The sequence below is a fragment of the Anabas testudineus genome, chromosome 10 (assembly GCF_900324465.2).
Source record: "Anabas testudineus chromosome 10, fAnaTes1.2, whole genome shotgun sequence".
NCBI lineage: Eukaryota > Metazoa > Chordata > Actinopteri > Anabantiformes > Anabantidae > Anabas > Anabas testudineus.
The window spans coordinates 8,274,063-8,295,649 of NC_046619.1; the positions used below are offsets into that span (position 1 = coordinate 8,274,063).

General features: G+C 43.4%; 1 protein-coding gene across 2 annotated transcripts; it reads left to right on the top strand.

Annotated features, from left to right (window-relative positions):
* The first annotated feature begins 261 nt into the window (after positions 1-261).
* n4bp3 (NEDD4 binding protein 3) lies at positions 262-20,537 on the top strand. Of its 2 annotated transcripts, none has more exons than XM_026357763.1 (10): positions 262-459; positions 15,776-16,056; positions 16,194-16,365; positions 16,777-16,989; positions 17,207-17,328; positions 17,461-17,647; positions 17,742-17,834; positions 17,932-18,183; positions 18,353-18,611; positions 18,977-20,537. In XM_026357763.1, exons 2-10 carry the CDS (start codon positions 15,809-15,811, stop codon positions 19,354-19,356), a joined length of 1,926 nt encoding a protein of 641 aa, XP_026213548.1. In that variant the 5' UTR covers positions 262-459; positions 15,776-15,808; the 3' UTR covers positions 19,357-20,537. The 2 variants fall into 2 exon arrangements, with proteins under 2 accessions (XP_026213548.1, XP_026213549.1); XM_026357764.1 differs by having other exon boundaries at positions 15,796-16,056.
* Positions 20,538-21,587: the final 1,050 nt, after the last annotated feature.

Consider the following 21,587-nt stretch of genomic DNA (forward strand, 5'->3'; position numbering starts at 1 on the left):
TTGAGGCGGTCTCTTTCTTTTTCTAGTAGATACCCACTGATATAAGAGCGGGTTGTCACCTCCTAATGTGTAGTTTCCGTAGTGCACCTACTTCCCCCACCACTAGATGGCGCCGTTCATCTCTTCACAGTTTTGTGCTTGTGTCAGTCCAGTTACTCGGGGTTAGGCACATGTTTGCCTGCCTCTCATGTTTCCTCTCCCTCTGCTCTCTGCTCTCTCTCTCCCCCCCCTCCTGTTCAAATCTCCGAGAGGGAAAAGAGACAGCCCCAGTTTTGCGCTCCAGTCTCTCTCCACGCCGCCAGCAGGCAGATCTCCGTCTGCTGCACCGCACCAAGTCCTGGAAGACAACCCCGCGGAGCCACGTAAACGCCATTGGTTTCATTATATAACCATCGGGAGACCAAAAACTGCAGCAGGAGTACCAGTGTTGACCAAGAGATGTTCTGCATGCAGAATATGGTGAGCGCCCACTTCTCTCATCTTTCTCTTGATCCTCTCTCCATATGCTGCGCTGCAGCCGGAATCTGTGTCAGCACTGATGGTGCATGTTGTGTTGTTGTGATCATGGCATGTTGAAAAGTTTCTACGGACTAGACCTGAATGGAAATAAATCAAGTCAATGGGCTCAAATCGGGGTTGATCCTTCCAAATAGTTTCTCTCTTGTTGTGGGAGTTGGAGGGTGCAGTGTGCAAGAGAGGAGAGGAAGGGGAAAAAGGAGACTGATGTGTTTATTTTTTCATTTATCAAATGTCACTCTGCTACTTTGGTGGTCTCCGGCATTTCCCTGAACTTCCACTGCAGTGTATTGAAAAGGGTTTTGGCCAGTGAGGCTGTAAATGTTTGGGTTGAAGCTCACAATCTAGGAGGCTCCTTTGATGCAGGAGGGGTTTGGAGACATGAGCTTTTCCTGTGTGTGAGAGAGTGTGTTTGTGAGTGGGTGTAGGGTGAGGGTCTTGGGGAGTGCCACGCTGTCGTCCTGGAGACAAGAAGCCACAGGTGACCTCTGACCCGAGGACTCATGGGGCGTTGCAGAAAGGACCCTTTTGAATGTGGTGGTTATGGGTGCGTGCCGATGCAAGTGAAGGAGCAGGTCTCACAATGGGGAGACAATAGATGTGTGAGCTGTTGTTGGAGACAGCGTGGTAACCACTCCTGTAATTTAGGAAAGGACTATAGGACGTATACTGCACTCTCTGCTGCTGTATGACTGATGGCTCCATGGCAATCACTGAGACAGACTAAATATTGTTCAGAGATGAGCTCGCCACACATTTTTCATCCTTAACATCCAGAAAGAAGTGTTGTTTACATTCACTGATATTTTCATTTGTACCTCAGTCCTACAGATGTCACCAATCAAATCAAACAGACATCAGAAATTACGTTTGGATCAACTGCACAAACTTCCTGCATGGAAAATGTGACCGTAAATGAGCCATGGTGGTTGAACACACCTGGAATTTCTTCAGCCAAACAGACATTAAACTAATCCAACATGTGCCATTTGTCACTGTAGGTGCGTCTATAGAAATGCACATGTGATTTTTATAATTGATCAGTTTGATAACTGATTAGTTGGTCATGAAGTTCAATACTAAATATATTCTAATACTATATGCTCAAGCCTATCTGATGACTGTATGTTATTGTTATTACGTGATTTGTCATTTCTGAGCCTGTTTTCCGTGGTCTGCTAGTATCGTCTGATAACAGGCAGCCATGTCTTCAACGTTCATGTTTCATTTAGTAACGTTGCAGATCCCATCTGTTGGCTAAAAGCTCATGAAGACATTTTTGACCACAGCCTATTAGCACAGTGTGTGTCTGCGCTGCTCTTCTCACAGCAGAATAAACCAGACAGCTGATGTGATGTCTTCCTTCAGCTGTTTCTGCTCCCTGGGGGTTGACACTCCCTGTGCGGGTTTGTGTGTATCTGTGTGTGTGTGGGTTTGCATACATGCATCTCCTTAAAGCATCGGCAGCTGATGAAACACTAATTCTGCTGACCATTTGCTTAGTGTTGCCTAACCTGAACTTCTCGTGTCGGGCACAGTCACTTTAAAATAAGTCAGTCCTAATGATGTTTGATACTTAGTGGTGCAAACCTTGCCCGGTTGGAGCCAAATAAATGAAACATCCGTGTCCCAACTTTAAGCTACTCTCTTTTTCCGGTTGTGTAGCATGGATTGTAAGTGCGTGGCAGGTCAGTCATGCATAGCCTACTGGAGTCTAGCAGATGGCGTAGCGGGGAGAGCACAGTCGGAATGGCACTGTGCTGGTGAGCAGACATTTCCCCTCAGGTCAGCAGCTAATCAAACACTAATCAGCCTTTCTTCCACTCACTCGGTTCTGCTGTGTCTCCCCTTCTCATTCTGCTTCTGTTTTTCCCTCTGATGTTTCCCCAATTTCTTGATGTTTGCTCCTAATCCTGGGCTTATCCTGTTACAGTATTCTCTGTCTGAAGTCTCATATAGACCCCTTATAAACAAGGCCATGCCTGATTGCTCTGAGGAGAAAGTGTCATGCTCCTACACTTAGAGCTTTCACCCCTCAGTCATCCCCCGGCCTGTGGCCGGCCTGATCCGCTCTCAGGGCCGTCTGTCGCTGCGATTAAAGCCTGGCTAGGTTAAGAAAATCAGTGTTGGACCTGGCCAAGCATGCAGGGCTGTCTGCCTGCATTCTGGCACTATTGGATCAGGCTGAATAGCTTCCATTGCTCTTAGCTGTCGCAGCAAATCACAATAGTTTTCATTAGATTCTTGTCAGTAGAATAAAGGCAGTGTCAAATGCATGTTATATGCACTTTTGCACTGAATGATCAATTATGTAAAGACATTAACTAACCAGTTCACACAAAAGTGGTAATCATCATCATGTAGTTCATATTTAATAGACCCCAATAAAAAGATTGATTTATTTTACACAAAGTAAGGAAGTTGTAAACTTTACAAGCTTAAACTTGTCTTTAAAGTTTTTTGCATAAGTGCCAAGACACGCAAGTTAATCATTATCCCTCAGTGGCAGGTGTTTCCTCCCAGCTTAAGATTAATCTTAAAAAGTATGTTGGCATTTTCTCCCAACATCCTTAAAACTACAGCATAATAAAACAACAACTTTATATATTCAAACTAAAATGTTGCAGTGTGTGTGTGTGTATACAGATGATTATTGCTGTTGATCCTAACCCATCCGGATACATGTAGGTTAACACTGACTTAAGCAAACAGATGAGCAGCGTATCAAAATAATAAATGATCTGCAATCAGCGTAATAGATAAACAGTATATGGTAGTATTACCTACACACACTAAGTATTTGGAACGTCTTCAGAGTTAAGAGCTTTTATATCATGTATCTGCATTTATTAGATGCCCACTGTGATCGTGTAATCATTAACCAATGCCTTTTATTTTCAGCCAGGTAGCCAGGAAATAGAAACAACTTCTGAAAAGCACCTCATGACAAGTGCTGAGCGTCACAGGCTGATGATATATACGTGTTCATGTGTAAGTGCGAGTTTGGCACATTTGGCAAAGACCTAGCTTAGGGCCCACATGCTTATTTCTATCAATCACAATCTCCTCTGCTGCCAGAAGAACCGGGCATATATTTAATATTTAACGACTGCTGTGCCCCGTATATTTGAGGTTATCACAAACTGACTGGTTGGTTGACCTGCTACCTGCCTATGCTATTCTTGGGACAGGCGGGACCCGCTGACCTTCACAGAGGAAAAGATGTGAGAGTGTTTGAGGCTGGACGGACCCCACAGTGTGACCTTTGTCTAAGCTGAGAGGGCAGATGGAAACAGGCGCTTTCTACCACTAACTCTGGCAGAATGTCATCCTGCGACCATTGTCTCGTCAACGAACGCAGCCTGTGTTTTTTTCCCTGTTTATCAGCTGTGGTGCGTCCTTAAGCTCAACCTTATCATTTTCCTGTGTTTCTGTTGATCTGACTTATCAGCTTGTGAGAAGTGCCTTATATAGATACTGCAAATGTTACCCTGCCTATCTGTGTATTGGGATGAATTGTGTGTGTGTGTGTGTGCAGAGTACTTGGCCCTTATCTCTTATTTAGTCTGAAGAGTTGTAGCATTGCAGAACAGAAGTCCACGTGTTAGAGCCCTCCTCTGCGAGTGGGCATTGTTGTTTATTTATATCTATAGGATACAAGTTGCAGTCGTCCAGGCAGACACAGCTCTGTTCTCTCCAACAGCATTTCAGTTTACTGTCACATCCTCCTCTTTTACATAAAATCAATACAGTGGTTTGATTTTAATTCAGTTACCTGCTCATGTCTCAATTAGGTCACACAGGTAGCACCGCTGATTGATGGTCAACACTGGCTAATACTGTTAATCTTATCTTTTAAGTTGTAGTTTTTATTTCAGTAGTGATGAGACACACAAATACAAAGTTCATAGCTTATTTTACCACAAAGACTGGAGAAAGTGATGCACGCAGAGCGTCTAAAGGTTTGGCACTTCAGGAAATAGATATCTAGTTGAGAAGATTGATACAACAATGTTAAGGCTGCATATTTTTAGCTTTGCCTTGCTTAAAACTTATACTTCTTACAGTGTAATATTGTGATTGCAATCTAATATATATTTATGAATTGCAAACAATAAACAAACTATAAATTAAACTATAAATGGTAGTAGGAAAACCAACTGCTAGTCATCAGTGTTCTCCAGATACTTTGAGGACAAACTTCATTAAATACACTTAAATAAAGATTAGAGGTTAAGAGAATCATTAGATGCATTTTAATCATCAAATCGTGAAACGTGTCACAATGGTCAATGTGGTCACCAGCAGTACATCCTCCTCTTAATAACGAAATATGTCCTGGAGAGAAGTGGTTTGTTATATCGTATCTGGTTTTGTATTTTTCATGTAGATGTCAGTTTGTGCCAAGGCCATTTTCAGTCCGGCTAGTTTTGATACACCCAGGTTAATCTTTCCCCTGTGTCTAACTACCCACATGCTTGTTCTAGCGTTATATTTACTGTACAAATATGAGAGTGGTATCTGTGCTCTCATCTAACATGCTCTTAGTTTCTGTCAAACTAAGACTGTTTATTATTAATTTTTGTTTCTTTCATATGAAATCTGTTCTGATTCATTTATTTCCTATAAATCCTTCTATAAGTTATGTTTTCCTGAAAGAACTCATTCCAAACTGACAGACACACTAAGTTCATGTCTGACCCAGAATGATGTTATTTCTAAGTAACCACACAACCAGCATGCCTCCCATAGCTGCTTCCTGTACTTTTATTGTCCAGAGGAGCTTAGGCAGAGGAAATGAGTCTAGCCCAAGTGGCTGTCTCGTCTAGTTGACTGGTCAGACAGGTACAGTATCTGGAAACAGGCCCCGACTTGTCTCCCTGTTGTTTCTGCATCGTATCTCCTTCTATGGATCTCCTTCCTCTCTTTTACACCCTACATTTTATCTATTCATACACAGCTTTCACTATTCTTCCCAGTTGCCAGAGATTTCTTTCGGGGTTCCTCTGTCAGCTTGGTGGCAAACAACTGAGAATCTGTGGAATCTGGGACATGGATATGTCTGTGATGTCCAGTGCTAATGACAGAGGCACTGAAGCTCGTGTTCAAGTGTTAGACCAGGCTGATTAGTTTTCATATGGTTTATTTTTCAGCTGACTTTCTTCAAATGCACTAAGCGGTCCAAAGATCACCTTAAAACATCACATTCCCGGTCTGGAATTCCTTTAATAGCCTGCCAACCTCTACGTAGTGCATCTCTGGTTGGCAAGGTGCTTTATTAGCTGAGATTCTTGCGTGCCCACCCATTGGTGCCGGCTTTAAGAAGTCCAGTTACCTTCTTCACACCCCTCAGCTCTGCAGCCTACATCTCATGGAAAAGTCAGAAGAAAGGAGCTTCTTTCTTCTGTTGAAGGAGCTGAGAACAATGTCCTCTCTTTTCTCCCTCGTCGGATGCAAGCGTCTCCAGTTTGGGTTATGTAAGTTGATACTGTGCAGAACTTGTCCAGTAAGCCAGTCTCAGGAAGGGAGACTTACACTCAAAGTATTGTCCAGACAGTTCACTTTGAGACCACCTCCACATGCTCTAATTTTCCACTTACTCCTCATCTGAGGTGTTTACTTCTACACTCATTCTTTATCTCTGCTGTCTTTAATTGGAAGTCTGATCCTTCGTCATTGTGTTACTATCAGTGAGTAAACAAGACACATTGTACTGTTGGTATTTTGCTTGACCGTCTCAAAGCTGGTTTCCATGCAGCGCTTTTGTCTCTGGAACCGGGAGAACAAGTCCAACTACACCAGCCCCTGAGAGGCTTCAAATTGTACAAAAGATGAGCAAGCGCGCACGGTGTGCAGGAAAGTACCAGGCCCTCTCAAGGGAGTCAATTAGCAATTGAAGAATTCTTCAACTTCGCTGTATGAAACACACAGGTGACTCTCTCTCTCTCTCATGTGAGGCAGGTGTCTCCATTAAAATATTCCTCATCCAGGGTTTAGGATCAGGTTACTCCTCTGTTTTGAACAGTGCATCCTGTGTTGACCTGCAGGGCAGTTATTAGGACCAGGCTCCACACACCTCCCAGCAGCCATGACAGACTGGGAAACACAAAGTCATGTGGTGTGATAATCAGCCATGTGGAAGCAAGAGACAGAAATAGACTCAGCATGGGATAAAGAGCACAACAATGACGTTTCAGGTGATTTTTGTGATTTCTACCTCTGTTGACTTAGTGTCAATAAATAAATGAGGTTTTATTTGCCTATTAAATTTCGGTGCTGCGATTGTGAAAGTCCTCAGTTTACTGTTTGATACTGGGCTTCAGATCAAAGAAGGAACTTGCCAAACCTGTGTGAGTATGTTTTATACATTCTTGAGATTGCGGCTGGGAAATCTTGACTTATTCACAGGCCAAAAAGCTCAGCATGGTCAGGAGTCACGCTGTGATTTAAAGGCAGCGCTGCTGAAGAACAGCTTTAGCTGCAGTACCCAGAGGAAAGCAGCCTGTTTGTTAATTACTCGGCCCACAAGGCGTGCTTGTTTGCAGTGCAACTGAACTGGAATTAGCTCACTCTTTAACTAAACCTTTTCTCCTAAGTGAATGACGTCACGCCGAGCGGCAGTCGGAGCCTCCCCATTGACTCCCATCAAAGAACAAATATGCTAATTAACTGTTAAGTATTAACGTGTATTGGATTATCTGCTCCACTGAGTGTTGCATCCTAGTTTGTCCAGTAAGCCCTCTTCCTATTATCGTTGTTTTTGTTAAGTGATTCCTGGTCCGACGGACTATTTGTATCCCTGGAATTCCCCCTGAGGCCTGTTTATGGCTTAATGTTGTACGAAAGCTGACGATCAGGAATTCATTGAACTGGATTTGTCCTTCCAGTTTTACTGACTGCACTTTGAGATTTCACAGCCTCCAGTTTCTCTTTGCAGCCTGAGGCAAGATTAACATGCGTCACTACGCACAAGGTGAAAGTCTCCTAATGTTGAAGTTTCATTGTTGTTCCTTGTTGCTTTGTTGTCATTTTAAACTCTGTACATTGTACATCTGTAAATTGTAACCTGAGATGGCTGAACAAGTAGATTTTTACTAGTTCCCACCATGCTCCAACACTTTATCTGTGCTTTGTTAGGCTTAAATGGAGAAGCAGCCATGCCGTGGGTCGCTCCATATGTGCACATGCTTTTGAATGCCAGTTGATACTCAGCTGCAGTCCCCACATTTTTCCTGTTTGTGTTTTTGCAGAGCGTGTGGTCTAATATGCACATTCACTGCAGCTGTTAAGTGGAATAGGCTCAGGTGTGGGTCGATGTGGGAACCACTCGATTTCTATCTCTGTAATCACAGAATGGTGACTCCTACATGAACCGCTCCAGGAAACAAAGGAGCCACTGAGAGAAAAGAGAAAGAGAGTCTCTGCTCACATCGCCCCTATTTTTTGCTGTAATGAATTTAATAAGAAGCTAGCTCTCGTGCTTTTGTCTCTATCGGATCAATTTAGCACTATATGACTGCCCTGCCCTGATCATGTGGTGAAATTATCGATAATTAAATGTGTGATATCACCAACACAGCTCTGGGAGCTCAGGTGCTTTGGACAATAGGCATCTCTGTTGCTTTTTTAAATGACCAACAACATAAAAGTAGAGCGGGGCCGCCCACCTCACCCATATCAGTATTATCTGAAGGTTATGTGAAGGCACATTTATAACCAACCAGTGAGAAATGTAAGGAATGTGAGTTTGTTTCGTACCATCCCTCTCTCCCTTTACATTCTTCAGTCTTGAACCAGCTTTGCTGATAGCAGCAGTTGGCAAACACTGTACAGGCTTTACTGTGGTGGAAAGGTGAACAGAAACCAAACAAGAACTTGAACTCAATTCAGTATTAGCTGGAAAAAAAAAGGCATGTCATTCTGTTGTTTGCTCTCTCACAAATTCCAGTGATGGTGAGTGAATATCTCAGCATGATGCTGCTTTTCCAGTTGCAGACTTCCTTGATGACATCAGGGGAGGATGATTAGAAAACCGTGCGTTGATCCAGTTTGATATGTCACTCCTTACTTAAACTGACTATATTTATTGTGTATATGTTGGATATCATGTGCACAGCAGCTCTCCTTAACAGCAGCAGACCTCGGTGGGTGTAAACAGACATTACCTGTAATTTACTACATCAGGAGAAGGATGTTTGCCACATGAAACTTCACCCGAAACTAGCGGGGGGTGGAGATATGAAAGATACTTCAAATGCATCAACTATAATAAGTCACTCAGAAGGAAAACTGCTATTAGTTTCTCCACTGACAGACATTGCAGTCGAGCTGGGTTTTAATCATGTAGTCTTGCATGGTGCTGTTCAGTTTTAACAGAGAAACATGGCTCATCATAGATCATAGATTCCAGACTGAATCAGCAGTGTAAAGATCTCCACTAGTCTGGAAGTCCTCACATTTATAAGAAGCTGTAATGTGTCAATCTGTAGCATCAGCTCCGAAAATAGAAACAAAAATAGACTGCCTGTCCCAACTAGAACACTAACTGGTCCTTCAGAAAACCCCATTAAAGTAATGTGGGATGTTTTTCTGTTTCATTAAAAATTAAAAATACTGTTTAGAAACGTGGTTTTACATGTTTTCCTTATCAGTGCTATAGAACTAACTGGTTCTACACTATGTGCAAGAACAAAGTTGACGTTTTGCCTGGAGTAATGCATATATCCTGCTAGTACATATTTAAAACCACCTTTTAGGGAAACTAAAATAGTTGCACTGTGATTTCGTAATGTTAGATAAAGCAACAGCTGTTGTTTAAGTGGGTAGATATGACATAAATCTAAAATGAGAAGCTGCTTTTGTCTCCCTCACTGAGAAATCATGACTTGTTGCTTCACGGTACTCGTGCCGCCATCATAATTGTAAACTTCACATGCTATGTAAGAATAGAACAAATGACAAGTGGACTGTTACTGAGGTAGATGAGGTTCGAAGAGGAAGATGATTCGCTCCAATTCATTCCTCCAATTACTCGTACAGGACTCACTGTCTTGTGAAAGAGGAATAGATGGATAGTGTGAGACTCCTGGATGCATCTAAAACACCAATTTTTTCATCTTCTTTCATTAATAAATGTGTTTTAATCAACTTTACCACTAGTTTGAGATTCATTTGGTAAGCATTTCAGTTTAATGTGTGTGTTTGTGACAAAGGGAGATTCCACAAGAATACAAACCTGACCTCAATGTTGTTTTAATCAACATGTCCACTTGCCTTTCACTCACCCAACACCTACACACATAAACAGAGGTTGAACTTGTAACCTCACAGAGGGATCAACGCAAGCATTCATCTAAACACAGTTAGGGATTATGCAATCAATTCTGTTTTTTCACAGCTCAAACTGAAGACTCTCTGTATTTTAGCACAGACTTTCTGTATTGTTGGAAGAGAACCAGAGCAAGTTTGTTGTTGCGGAATAATTTCTCTATAAATAACACTAATAATACATTAGGAAGACACGCTCCCGCAGATTTCATCCTCTCACAACAAAGCAGTCTTATGTAACATCAGTCACACAGATCAATAAGATTCCATGAAAAACACCAGCGCAGCCAGTCACCCCAGATAACCTCAGCAAGGCCACTGTAATCGGGTTCATTAATTGAATTCTGTGCAGAAATACAATACTGTGAAGTCAGCAGAGGTCGTTAGGACAAGATGCCACCCATAGGCTAACAAATGCAAACAGAGGAAACCCACATCAGCTGCCTCCGACGAAGTCCTGACAGCTGATGTGAGTCCAGTGCTACGCCAGCAAGTCGTGATCAGGATTGTGAGACTTGTGAACACAGTTGTAGAGCTCATAAACGTGAAACCTGGCAAAACAGCAGATCATCTCCCTAAGTTTGTCCTAAGGTTGTTTAAAATGTTTCTTCTCTGAGTCAGTAATTACAAAGACTGCTAAAACTATTAATGAGAGTTTGATAGCATTTAGTGTTCAAATTTAGAAGACGAAAATCCGTCTACTCAGCAAATCCATTAAAAGACTAAAATGTCAAAAGATAATGAGATGGAAGCCGTGTAAGGCAGAACAGTATAAGGAATCGTTTATCAAATGGCTCAATATCAGCTTATTAAGTGTCCAGGTCCAGCTCCCTCATGTCTGCAATTCTCTACTATGGCTGTGAAATGAGAACTGTCCCTAATATACACTGGATTTAACTAAGGATCACGCCTAGTGCCTACTGTACAAGCCTGTGGGGGCAGTGCTATGATCTGGGGTTGCTGCAGGTGTTCAGGTCTAGGTTCAGCAACGTTATGTGTCCAATGACCTGAATGTATTGAATGACCAGGTTATTCCATCAGTGGATGTTTTCTTCCTTGGTGACATGGACATATTCCAAGATGACAATTCCAGGATTTATCGGGCTCAAATCGTGAATTCAGGGAGCATCACACATCATTTTCACACATGGCTTAGCCACCACAGAGTCCAGACCTAAACCCCATTGAGAATTTTTAAGATGTGCTAGAGAAGACTTTGCGCAGCGGTCCAACTCTCTCGTCATCAATATAAAATCTTGGCAAAAAATGTATGCAACTCTGGACGGGAATAAATGTTGTGACACTGCAGAAGCTTATTGAAACGATGCCACAGAGAATAAACTGTGTGGGATTTATGAGGTTGAGGTGTTTAGGGAAGTTTGTAGGAAGCTGGAGAGCTGTCAACAGCTACATAAAGTATAATCTGCCCCATATGGAGCAGAGCAGCAATATGGCTGATGTGAGATTCAGAGTAGGTGAAACAGGGAACACGACAGCGGACAACGACACTGTGCTAATGTGCCACATCAATTGTGTCTTTTCAGAACGTGCAGAATGAAATGTCTCAGCCGTCTGTGTGCTCAATAGCACCCTGTATCTACAGCTAAGACTAAATATGACTTTTGACCTCCTTGAAGACTGCCGTGTTCATCATCAATGGGGACAGTGTCAGACTGAACACTAGGCTTTCAGCTTTAGCCGCACCACAACCAGCCAACAGCGCATTATGAGCCACGTTTCACATAGAAAGTCTTTTGAGTGTCAGAAGATGTACGGCACTCTTTTATACAAAGTTCTGTCTGCTGCGACATTCAGAAAACAGAAGACAAGCAACACCTCAAGGCCCGAGGCATCCGACTACGTTTCCATGCCCATGTGTGGCTATCTATGACACACACAGAAGAAAGAACTTCAACAGCTCTGCGCCTCTGAACGGCCTCAGGATCTGTGGAGATAAACGTGGTCTGTCCGCCTGATTGTCTCCCATCCATAATAAATAACCTGCTGACAATTAGAGACTGCTGCCGAGCACTCCTCTGCTGTCATGCCCCACAGCCAGAGGTACTCTCACAGTCAGTCATTACATGCAAGTGATAGTCAACGGGAGTGTGGAGCACTGCTCTGCTTCTCATATATGATGGTTGAAGAAGCCATCATACTGTTACGGAGAGAATGTGTCTACTAGTTGGATTTTGGTGACATTGCCGTCTCTCCTGTGGTTCCTTTGTACCCTCATCGGACAGTGAAGCCCATCTATTATCACTCTGTCGTCATTTTATCAACATTATCATCATTATCATTTTGTAGCGTTGGTACATTCGTACTTTCTTTTTATTTTCTTCCTCTTTTGGTTTTCAAACAAACCACCTCGGTAAGCTGCCAAGGCTCTGTTTGTTGATAGAAGTGTCCCGTAAGGAGGGCTGTCAGGCTACAAGAGTAGGAGTTAAAGGTAATACTGCAGGTCTCTGTAGAGAAGATGAAGTAAGGCCGGCGCCTGATTTGTTCCATAGTGTTTTACACAACGAACAGCTGTGAAACCCAGAGAACACAGGTTTAGATAGAGCTTATATAATGCAACAGAGTGTGCGCTGTGTGGGAGTTTTAGATGTAACCTGCAAAGTTACCCCACAAACGTAAACAAACTTTGATCATGGAGCAGGGGAGAGAGAGCGCCGAGGGAAGAGGGCAGAGGATGTGGAGCTGCAGGCTTTTTTTTTCGGGGCTTTGTTGAGTGACCGGCACACATACAAGTGCGAGCGAGCGTCCGTGGGAGTGAGCGTTTTGCGCATCAAAAACTGACAAGCCTGAGCTTGTGCTCTGCAAAGCATCTTTGGAATTTAGCTTCCCTGTGCTTCTCTCCTCTGCCTCAGTCCCAGCGCCCGACCTGCGCGTCTCCGGGGGTTTGAAACGTCCCCTCTTCACATCGAGGCCTTTCACTGAAAGCTTTGTTTTCCACACAGGAGACCTGGTTACGATCTTTTAGGAGAGGGCGTCTTTGAGACCTTGAGTCTTCCTAAAGGCTCTGTGTTAGTTGTATGGCTTTGTAGATGAGTTGTTGGGATAGGTTTCTAAGAAAACACGAGCCAAAACCTTCCCTGCGAGCCTTTAGAGGACCGTCACACCTCTCAGCAGCCTGTTCACTGCTCAGGTCTGTTCATAGCCCTCAAGATGCACACCCAGGTGTATATGAACAGCTACATCTCCTTTTTACCTGCACAGCACTTCGACGCGCTGATGAAGTTGATGTTTGATCTTAGTTATCAGCTCATCACTGTTTTGAAAAGAAGCATAAATCAAGACTAGAAGACGTTTTCAGTCGTAACCATTTAAAGCTGGCAGGAGTCACTGCTTTGATCCGTGTGTGCGCTTGTGTTAGGGAAGTGTGTTGTGTTTCAGGCCCCCGTGGCTAGTCGGGTCTGAGCCGTAAATCTTGTTGTGTCTCCTGGTTTACTCTGACCCATAAACTAGAAGGCAATTATGGAAAACGACTGAATGCAAGATTTCTTCAGTCCTACAAGATTTGTGGCCTAAAAGGATTTTTTACTCTCTTATCTACCCAGAAAGAATTGCTTTGCCTCGCCCGCCCTCAGCTCAAGCCCAGCTTCCAGTCAAACATCGATTGGCTTCTCGTGTCTCTGGCAGAAACAAGACACAAACTGTGTAAAATACTGGACCTAAAAATACTGTGTCAGATCTTGGCCAGTGGCCATCAGGTTTAGCACGCTCATGATTTATTCATATGGTGTCGGACACACACATACACACTCAGTGTGACCTGCACTGAGTCCATATCATGTCTTACACTGACCAGGGACACAGAATGGTCGAATAGCACCACAGCTTCTTTTCCTCAGCCTGTTTTATATTGACTTATTAGGAGCCGGATGCTTTAGTGGAAAGTTTTACATGGGGGAAAATAGTACCTCATGAATATAAACATGAGTAGCTTGGGCTGCTTTGATCTCAGCCTGGCTGAGAGCCCTGAGTGGAGTGGGCTGGAGCCGCTGTTGCACAGCTCTTTTTGCCTATTTTAACCATTTGCATAATTGTGGTAACTGTCGAGGCCAGCAGTGCAAAGCACTTGATAAATGCGGATTGTATTAGAAGCAAGAGGAGATGCCAGAGTGTCACTGCGGGTGCCTGTGCTCATACATAGGATATTTTTGTGTGATAGTGTGTGCTGACAGCCAGGCCTAAGGACATCCCTGTCAATAATTGGACTGAGCCCAGGTTTTACAGATCATGGGCCCATGCACCTGTCAAGAATTTTAGTTTTTTACTGCTGTGCAAAAACAACTTGTAAAGACCTGAAACGTGTGGCAGGAGTAATCCATCCATGCAAGTAACCATTTCACTTTTTGTTGCTGCTGCACGGTTACAGGTTGGAAAAAATATATAAAAAAACAGGTCAACAAATATCTTAGTCAGGTGGTTTTGCAACACTCGATAACACAGAACCCTTTTACAGCGTTCGTCATTGCTTATCAGTGATCTTTCAGGTTGATTCTACTTACAACATACTTTTACAATAAAGTTGTTGTTGGCACTTGAGTATTGCTTGTCTGATGTCCTTGAATGCACGAGGAGCAAGAAGAAGGAAAATTGATTAGCACACAATAACAACGTCAAGGAAATGATCCCTGTTATGGGTTGCCTTTAAGCCTCACTGGTTTCTCTGGTTTTCATACTATAAAAAAATAATTCAAATCCACCTACAAGGTAAATTTAAAAAATAGTATTTAAAATTGGTCATTGATAAGCTAAAATGAGAAAACATCCGGTATGACCTGTAAAGTTCTACCTGCGCCATGATTGAGTACCAAGGAAGGTTCTGTTTATTGAAAGCCTGCAGCGAATTTCAGTGTTTTATGGTCATGCATGGCAAGAGCGAGGGTCAGAGGGGTGGAATCAATAGTGATCCTTAACAAGGCTGTCTGAAAGGAAGGAGGGGAGGGGATATGTGGGTGATTTAAAAAACTACGGCGATGAGACGGTTGTAGAGAGATCTGCTGTGTGGAGCTGAAGAGGCCCAAACTTGACCAAACAATAGTGCCTCTCATGTAGCTGTAGGGGTAACTTGGCAACTTGGTCTAGTTTTGTCAAAGCCAAGAGAAAATGTTAATGATTGTAGTTTTACTTTGTTGCTGCGATTGACAGGAAACCTAATCTCACACAGACAGTGTCCTATCAGTTGAAATGTATTCAGGCCACGGTAGATACATATGATTTTTTATGAGACAGGAAACATGCAAACAGAATAAGCTACCGCAGCACTAGATTAAACGGTCCATAATGTTTATTGTTTATTCAAGCTCTTCTGTTTTTTCCCCTTTTTTAAGCGAATGCTGTAGTAACCTGGTTATATAACAGGCGTGCGATGTAACATATTCTAACAGCACTGCCCCACAGAGTACATGTTTACGCATGATCCTTTAGTCTTTTGATTTGCTTTTGGGAAGAAATGACAGGTGAGACTGTTTCTGTAACCCCTATCATGGAACATGATAGAGGTTTGTCTTCTTATTTAAATGCATCACCATCATTAATTGTGTATCACAGGTTCTGCATAGAGTTTGTTTGCTTTTTAGTTTAGCGCATCTTTGATGTTGTGGGGAGCTGAGTTATTGCAGCTGTGCTTTGAGAAAGCTGTCCGTAGAGAAATATCCCCACCACTTTAGTACAGTTGAAACAGTGTAAAATATCACCTCTACCTCTGTTAGAAGATTTACCTTGGATTTTACTGCAAGCATTACAAAAAATACTGTAAAAATAAACAAATAACATCAGTTTGTGAAGAAGCAGGAAACATCTAAACTGAACATTTTCCTTAACGGGAGCTTGGTCCATCTTGGTTATTTACTATAAACAGGTTGACTTACTTCACCTCGTTACGAGCACTCAGCTCATTTTCCACTTTTCCTGTTTTTCACAGAGCATCTTACTCCCCCATAGATCCCTGTAACCAATGGCAACCTCAGTCCAGACTCTTCCTCTGACCCGCGGCCCTAGCAAAAACTTCCATAACCCTCTCCCAGCTACACCCCTCTCCTCCCGTTGCAGCATGGGAAGTGTAGGCAGTTTGGTGGAGAAACCCGATGTGTCACCAACTAAAGGCAGCCGTGCAGTGCCCCAGGTGAGACCCAAACAGACCAATGGCCTTCTGAAGAAAGGTTTCACCCAGAGAGAGATACTCAACTACCTCAATATCGCCAGGTGGGTGCTGCTATAGAGAACCAGATGCTGTCATAGTAAATGTCGTAAGCTGCATTGCTAAAGGTAAACTAGTCTGCTGTGTACTATACAGTGTGACAGGGCTTGACCTCGGTTGACCTGCTGTGCTTCCCAAACAGGAAAGAGCCTAAAACAACCGCAGGCAGTGAGAGCAAGAAGGACATCATCTCTGGCCTCAACTCAGCCAGTGGTCACGATGAGGAAACCTTATATGCCAAGGTCTACCACAAAGACGGCACCGAAGTAGATTTGACAAAGAACTCACTGCCAAGTGGGGGCAAATATGAAAAGGTGAATATGGTTGTTTAAAAGACAAAAAACAGAAAATGATATACAGCCAGTGAGCGGGGCTGGGGTTGCCGGGGCCGTGTTACATCTATCACTATCACATTTATATATCTCTGGCAGCAAGATGCAGCATCCCCGTCAGCTATTACCAACATACATCAATTTTAAACTTCTTCCAGCTCACCTGCACAGACTGGGAATCTGTCACTTGTTATGTGCTGAATTTATTGCTGCAATCGAATCTCACCTTGTTTTGCCCGGATTGATTAACACTACGAACATAAAGGGTCTAGTAAATCACACATAGATTTACTAGAAACATTATGATTTATAGTTATATCCCAACCTTTGCTGTGAGTAAGGTGCTTTTCACCCTGCGCCTAACTTTGTCAGCTCTTGCTTTTCTTTTTCTAGGCTCATTTTAGGTCTTCAGCCTTCAAGCCTGTCACCCCCAAAAACTTCAGCTCCATGCAAAACCTCTATCCGTCTTCCAAGTCAGAGGATATGGACCATGGGCTTTCCAACGGCCTGCACAGGGCTTACGCCCATGTCCCTAAAGCTGTCTCCACCTCTTCTTCCTCTTCCTCCCCCTCCCGTCATGGAGGACCAACATCCAGTGGTAACAAGGTAGTAACGCTGTAACACACAATCACAACTTCAAGCCTTGATCCAGTTCCATTCATTAGGTCCATGTATCCAAAACATCTCAAAAGTCTATTCAGCTAATCAATTAACATTGCTGGATTTTTCCCATTAGTCTGCCAATACTGATGGGAAAAATAGAAAGAAAACTTTTCTCACTCCATTAATTGGGATGAATAACTGTATAATTATGACTGTGTAGGCACACTCCTCACTGCGTGGGATGAGCCAGGAGGATGATAACCTGTCAGATTCGGGTCATAACTCCATGAGCAGCCTGCCACCGTACCGGCCTCCTTTCCGCCCACATCTGGCTCACATCAGGTCTCCCGCAGCATTATTGTCTTTGCTCTACTTTATATTCAACAGGAGTCTTGATTTAATAGTTTTTTTATACTTAGTGACTGTGTGGGAAGTGATAATAGAGGAGATTTTATTGGCTTTTTTTTTCAATAGTGCGTCTATGGGCCACATTAACTCCATTGGCTCCCTGGACCGGACGTCACTGGGCCCAAAGACTGCAGGGTCAGGAGGTGGTGAGATGGCGTGCCGGAGCATGGCAACCCTGAGCCGTCTGACTCCATATGGAGGGGAGGCTCCCCCTCCTTATGAATGGACCCTCTCTCTGTCTGTAGAGGAAGTGGTGAGTACTGGACATATGGATGGATAGATGGGAGGAGGAGGGTGTCAGCTTTATTCACAGATTGCTAAGTCATTCATGCTGCCGTCTTTTCCAGGTGCGGGATCTGGAGGAGCGTCTGGTGGAGAAAGAACATGAGCTGAAACAGATGAAAAGAAACCTCGATGAGAGTGAAGGCGCCATCGCTCAGGTGAATCTCATTGTGTTAGTCTGTTCTTCACCATCAGTCGATAACAGCCATCTGCCTCTGTTCTGAAGTTTGACCCACATCTGCTTGTAACGTGCAGGTGTTTGAGGGGAAACAGCGTCTGTGGGAGAAGGAGGTGGAGGAGTTGAAGTGTCTGTATGCTGCCAAGCTGCGTCAGGTTTCCCAACACGCCCAGCGTTCCCAACGCAACCTGCAGTTACAGCTGTTCAGGGCGCAGCAGGAGAAGAGCCGACTGCAGGAGGAGCTTGACAGTCTGAAAACGCAAAGGAGCCAGGAGGCTGGAGCCACAGCAAAGCGAACCAGTCCGACCCTGGAGGAGACACAGTGGGAGGTAAGACCTTGGTTGGACAGAAGAAGGACAGCTTATAGCAGGGAGAAGTAATTACAGGGAACGGACAAGATAGCAGAATTCCTTCCCTGTTTGTCCTTATTCAATTCTCTCAAGACCCATAATGTCAGTAAAAATGTATCCATTATTTTCTCATTACTCTGTCTTGCAGGTTTGCCAGAAGTCGGGGGAGATCTCCCTGCTGAAGCAGCAACTGAGGGACTCCCAGGCGGAGGTGACCCAGAAGCTGAGTGAGATCTTCCAGCTGAAGACGCAGCTCAGGGAGACCCGCACGCAGCTGCGCAACAGAGAGGGCCAAATAGATGCACTGAAGCTCGTCTTGCAGGGGACACAGCGCCGCAGATGTGACTCCCAGAATGCACACGAAGATGGAAAGAGGTCTGAAGAGAGTGCTTCAACTGGGGCAACAGGTAGTTTTCTGGCTCTGTCTCTTACATGTGTGCACACGATGTATGTGGCCCTGACAATGTTTAAGCTGTGTACACCTTAATTCACTGATTTTCTGTACTAGATATTTAAATTAAGTTGTATTATTAGTATTGGTAGTAATATTAAACCAAGTCTGGCATCTTAAGTGGAAATCTTATCAACACAGCAGAAGCTTGTCTGGGTTATTTCTGATATTTACATGCTGTGGCCCAAAATCAGGTTATTTGAATAATCAGGGCAGGAGCAAAATTCTGTGTGCATTTCAAAGGAGCCAATGGCTTTCATTAAATTTCCCCTGAGGCACTGCTGGACTGTAGTTGAGGCCATGTGAACCTCTTCGTTGCAGGAGGGTGCGGGGGACCTACAGAGGAGCGTCTGCGAGCAGAACTCCTGCTGGAGCGCCGCCAGAGCGAGGCCCAGGCCATAGCTTTCGAGGAAGAGAGGCACACATGGCAGACAGAAAAGGACAAGGTCATCCGCTACCAGAAGGAGCTGCAGGCCAGCTACTTAGAGATGTATCACCGCAACGAAGCGCTGGACAGGGAACTGCAGCAGCTGAGGGCAGGCAGAGAGCAAGGAGGGGAAGGAGGAGGAGGAGGGAGCAGAAGTGGGACATTGGAAAGAGAAGTGCCACAGCTGAGGAGCGAGAGAGCGAGTGAAAAACAGGAGGACAGACCTTCCTCTGGGTTGCCATGGATAGACAGGATTGAATCATCTGAAATTTGAATGTGACAGACTTTTTTTGCAGTGCAAACTGTTTAGCCTCAGTGGAAGAACATGTCTGCCAGGAAATAAAGGACAAAATGTTACGATAATGGTTGAAACAGCTAATTCCTTTCTCCTTTTTCTGTCATGCATAACTTTTCATCTATTTTATCTATTTCTGTGGTAGAAATGGGTTTCTGAAACTCTGTACCCATGTGCACATGTTGGTTGATTTACGCCCTCAACCTGCCAAGACTCATAATCCTCTCCAGAACACACTTATACGGTGAAGACAGTTAGACAGTGAGTAATCAGATTAGAAGTACAATATTAATGCACAGTGTTGAAAGTTAGGCACAAAACATGATATTTTTCCACTGGAGCTTTGTATTCAGGGCTGTAGCCGCCACTGATGACTTGAAGTTTATGTTCTTGGATTCATCTACTTTTTCAGGCAACACTACAGTGTGGCAGGAACAGAGGCACAGGGGCACACCATGGGCTGGACAGTCGAGACTGGATAGACAATATAAGGGGGTCACGACTAAATCACATCCACATCAGAACACCACTAAGACTTGTCCTGCTTAAGACTTCTGCAAATGAATTCATATGCTTATTGCAACTGCTTGGTTTCCATCTGGTGGTTACATTTTGTTTTGGACTGCTGTATTGTCTTGACGGGAACCAAAGGATTCCACAGACTTTTGTGTGGCCCAGAAACATCTCAGCCCAGTGTGTACAGATGGTTCTGTAGATTCAGGGCTCACCTGGGGGAAAAGCTGCACATCTGGGTTAATTAGAACATTTAAGCTTTCTGGTGCCAAGGGACTATAGCTGTTTCTTTGCCATCGAGAAAACTGACAAAAATGGAAATTGGACTTTGAGCTCCACTCGGATAAGCAAGTGAATATATTTTGTACATAGTTGTAATTTTCATTTTGTTGCCCTTTTGTTGTTGCATCTGCAAGCACACTCCCACATCTTTTAATGGCATTGAAAAAGATCAGCAAATGCAGGTGATGAACGTGACAGGCCTGCTTACTGGTGCAGCTTGTTGCAGATACTGTAACTGTCAAGCTAGTTACATCAATGCATGACATAGATGAACTTATTGAGTATATATAAATATAAATATATATTTATATATTCAAAAACAGCTTTCAATCAGCTTTGTATATATGGACAGCAACTCTGTGACTTTTTCATATATACATATATATATATATATATATATATGTTTGTTTCAGACTTGTAATAAACATTTCTGATATGGTGTAACAGCTGTTTAGTTTGTGCTGGTCCCCCGTTTCATTTCTGTTGTACATCAAGGCTGCAAATGTTTTATAGATAGATCCTGCCCACTGTCATCTGCTATAAATCATGTCAAAATGCTGGAGATGTAAATAAGGGTAAGATTCACCTGAGGGTTTAGATGCCTGACTGCTTTGAAGGGGTTTAAAATCCCTACAGAGAATGCCAATAAAACCCAAGGACGGGGTCTTTATGAGTGAATGAACAACAGAGCAGCAAAAGCTTTTGAGACTAATGTGGCTTTTAGAGGTTTGGCCTTGGATCCTTATCTCAGTGTCTCTCTAAGGTCCTCCCTCCCCTCTATTTCAGACTTCACCTACTATCTCTCGCTTTACAGACAGCAGAGAGGTGAAAGGTCAGTTGACATGGGAACATACTGCAGGAGGACCCCTGTCAGCTGCAGAAAAAAAAAATCACTTCTACGGAAAGAAATCAAATGTAGAGACCAGAACAGACAGCCAAAGATCTGTTGGCAGAAGTGGAGGTTTAACACAAGTTTTTTTTTTTTTCTTTTCAAAATGTATGTTGTTTGTGGAGACGCATGAGTGAGAGCACGCATATATGAGAATAACAGAAAAACAGCTCATGCAATTCCATAACAGAGATTTATTTTTAATGCAGGATCATAATCTGAATAGTTATGAGCTGTGGCTGACTCACAAGGCCCTTACTTTGGCATTTAAAACATTATATAAACTGAGGCTTAATTTAACTGCACAGATCGGGAGAGATGGAGTGATTTACTGAAGGGAGATGAGAACAGGTTCTTGCCTCGCTCACTATCACTCTGTAAGACAGCTGCAGTGATCAATGTCATCAGCGTGAATGAAAGTCTAGTGAATAATTGATGGACTTAAAAAAAATAGTGCTTGCAAAGCACCTTAAATTTAAAACCTTTAATTTGTGATTTAACAGACTGCAAGGCTGTTAGTTAATTT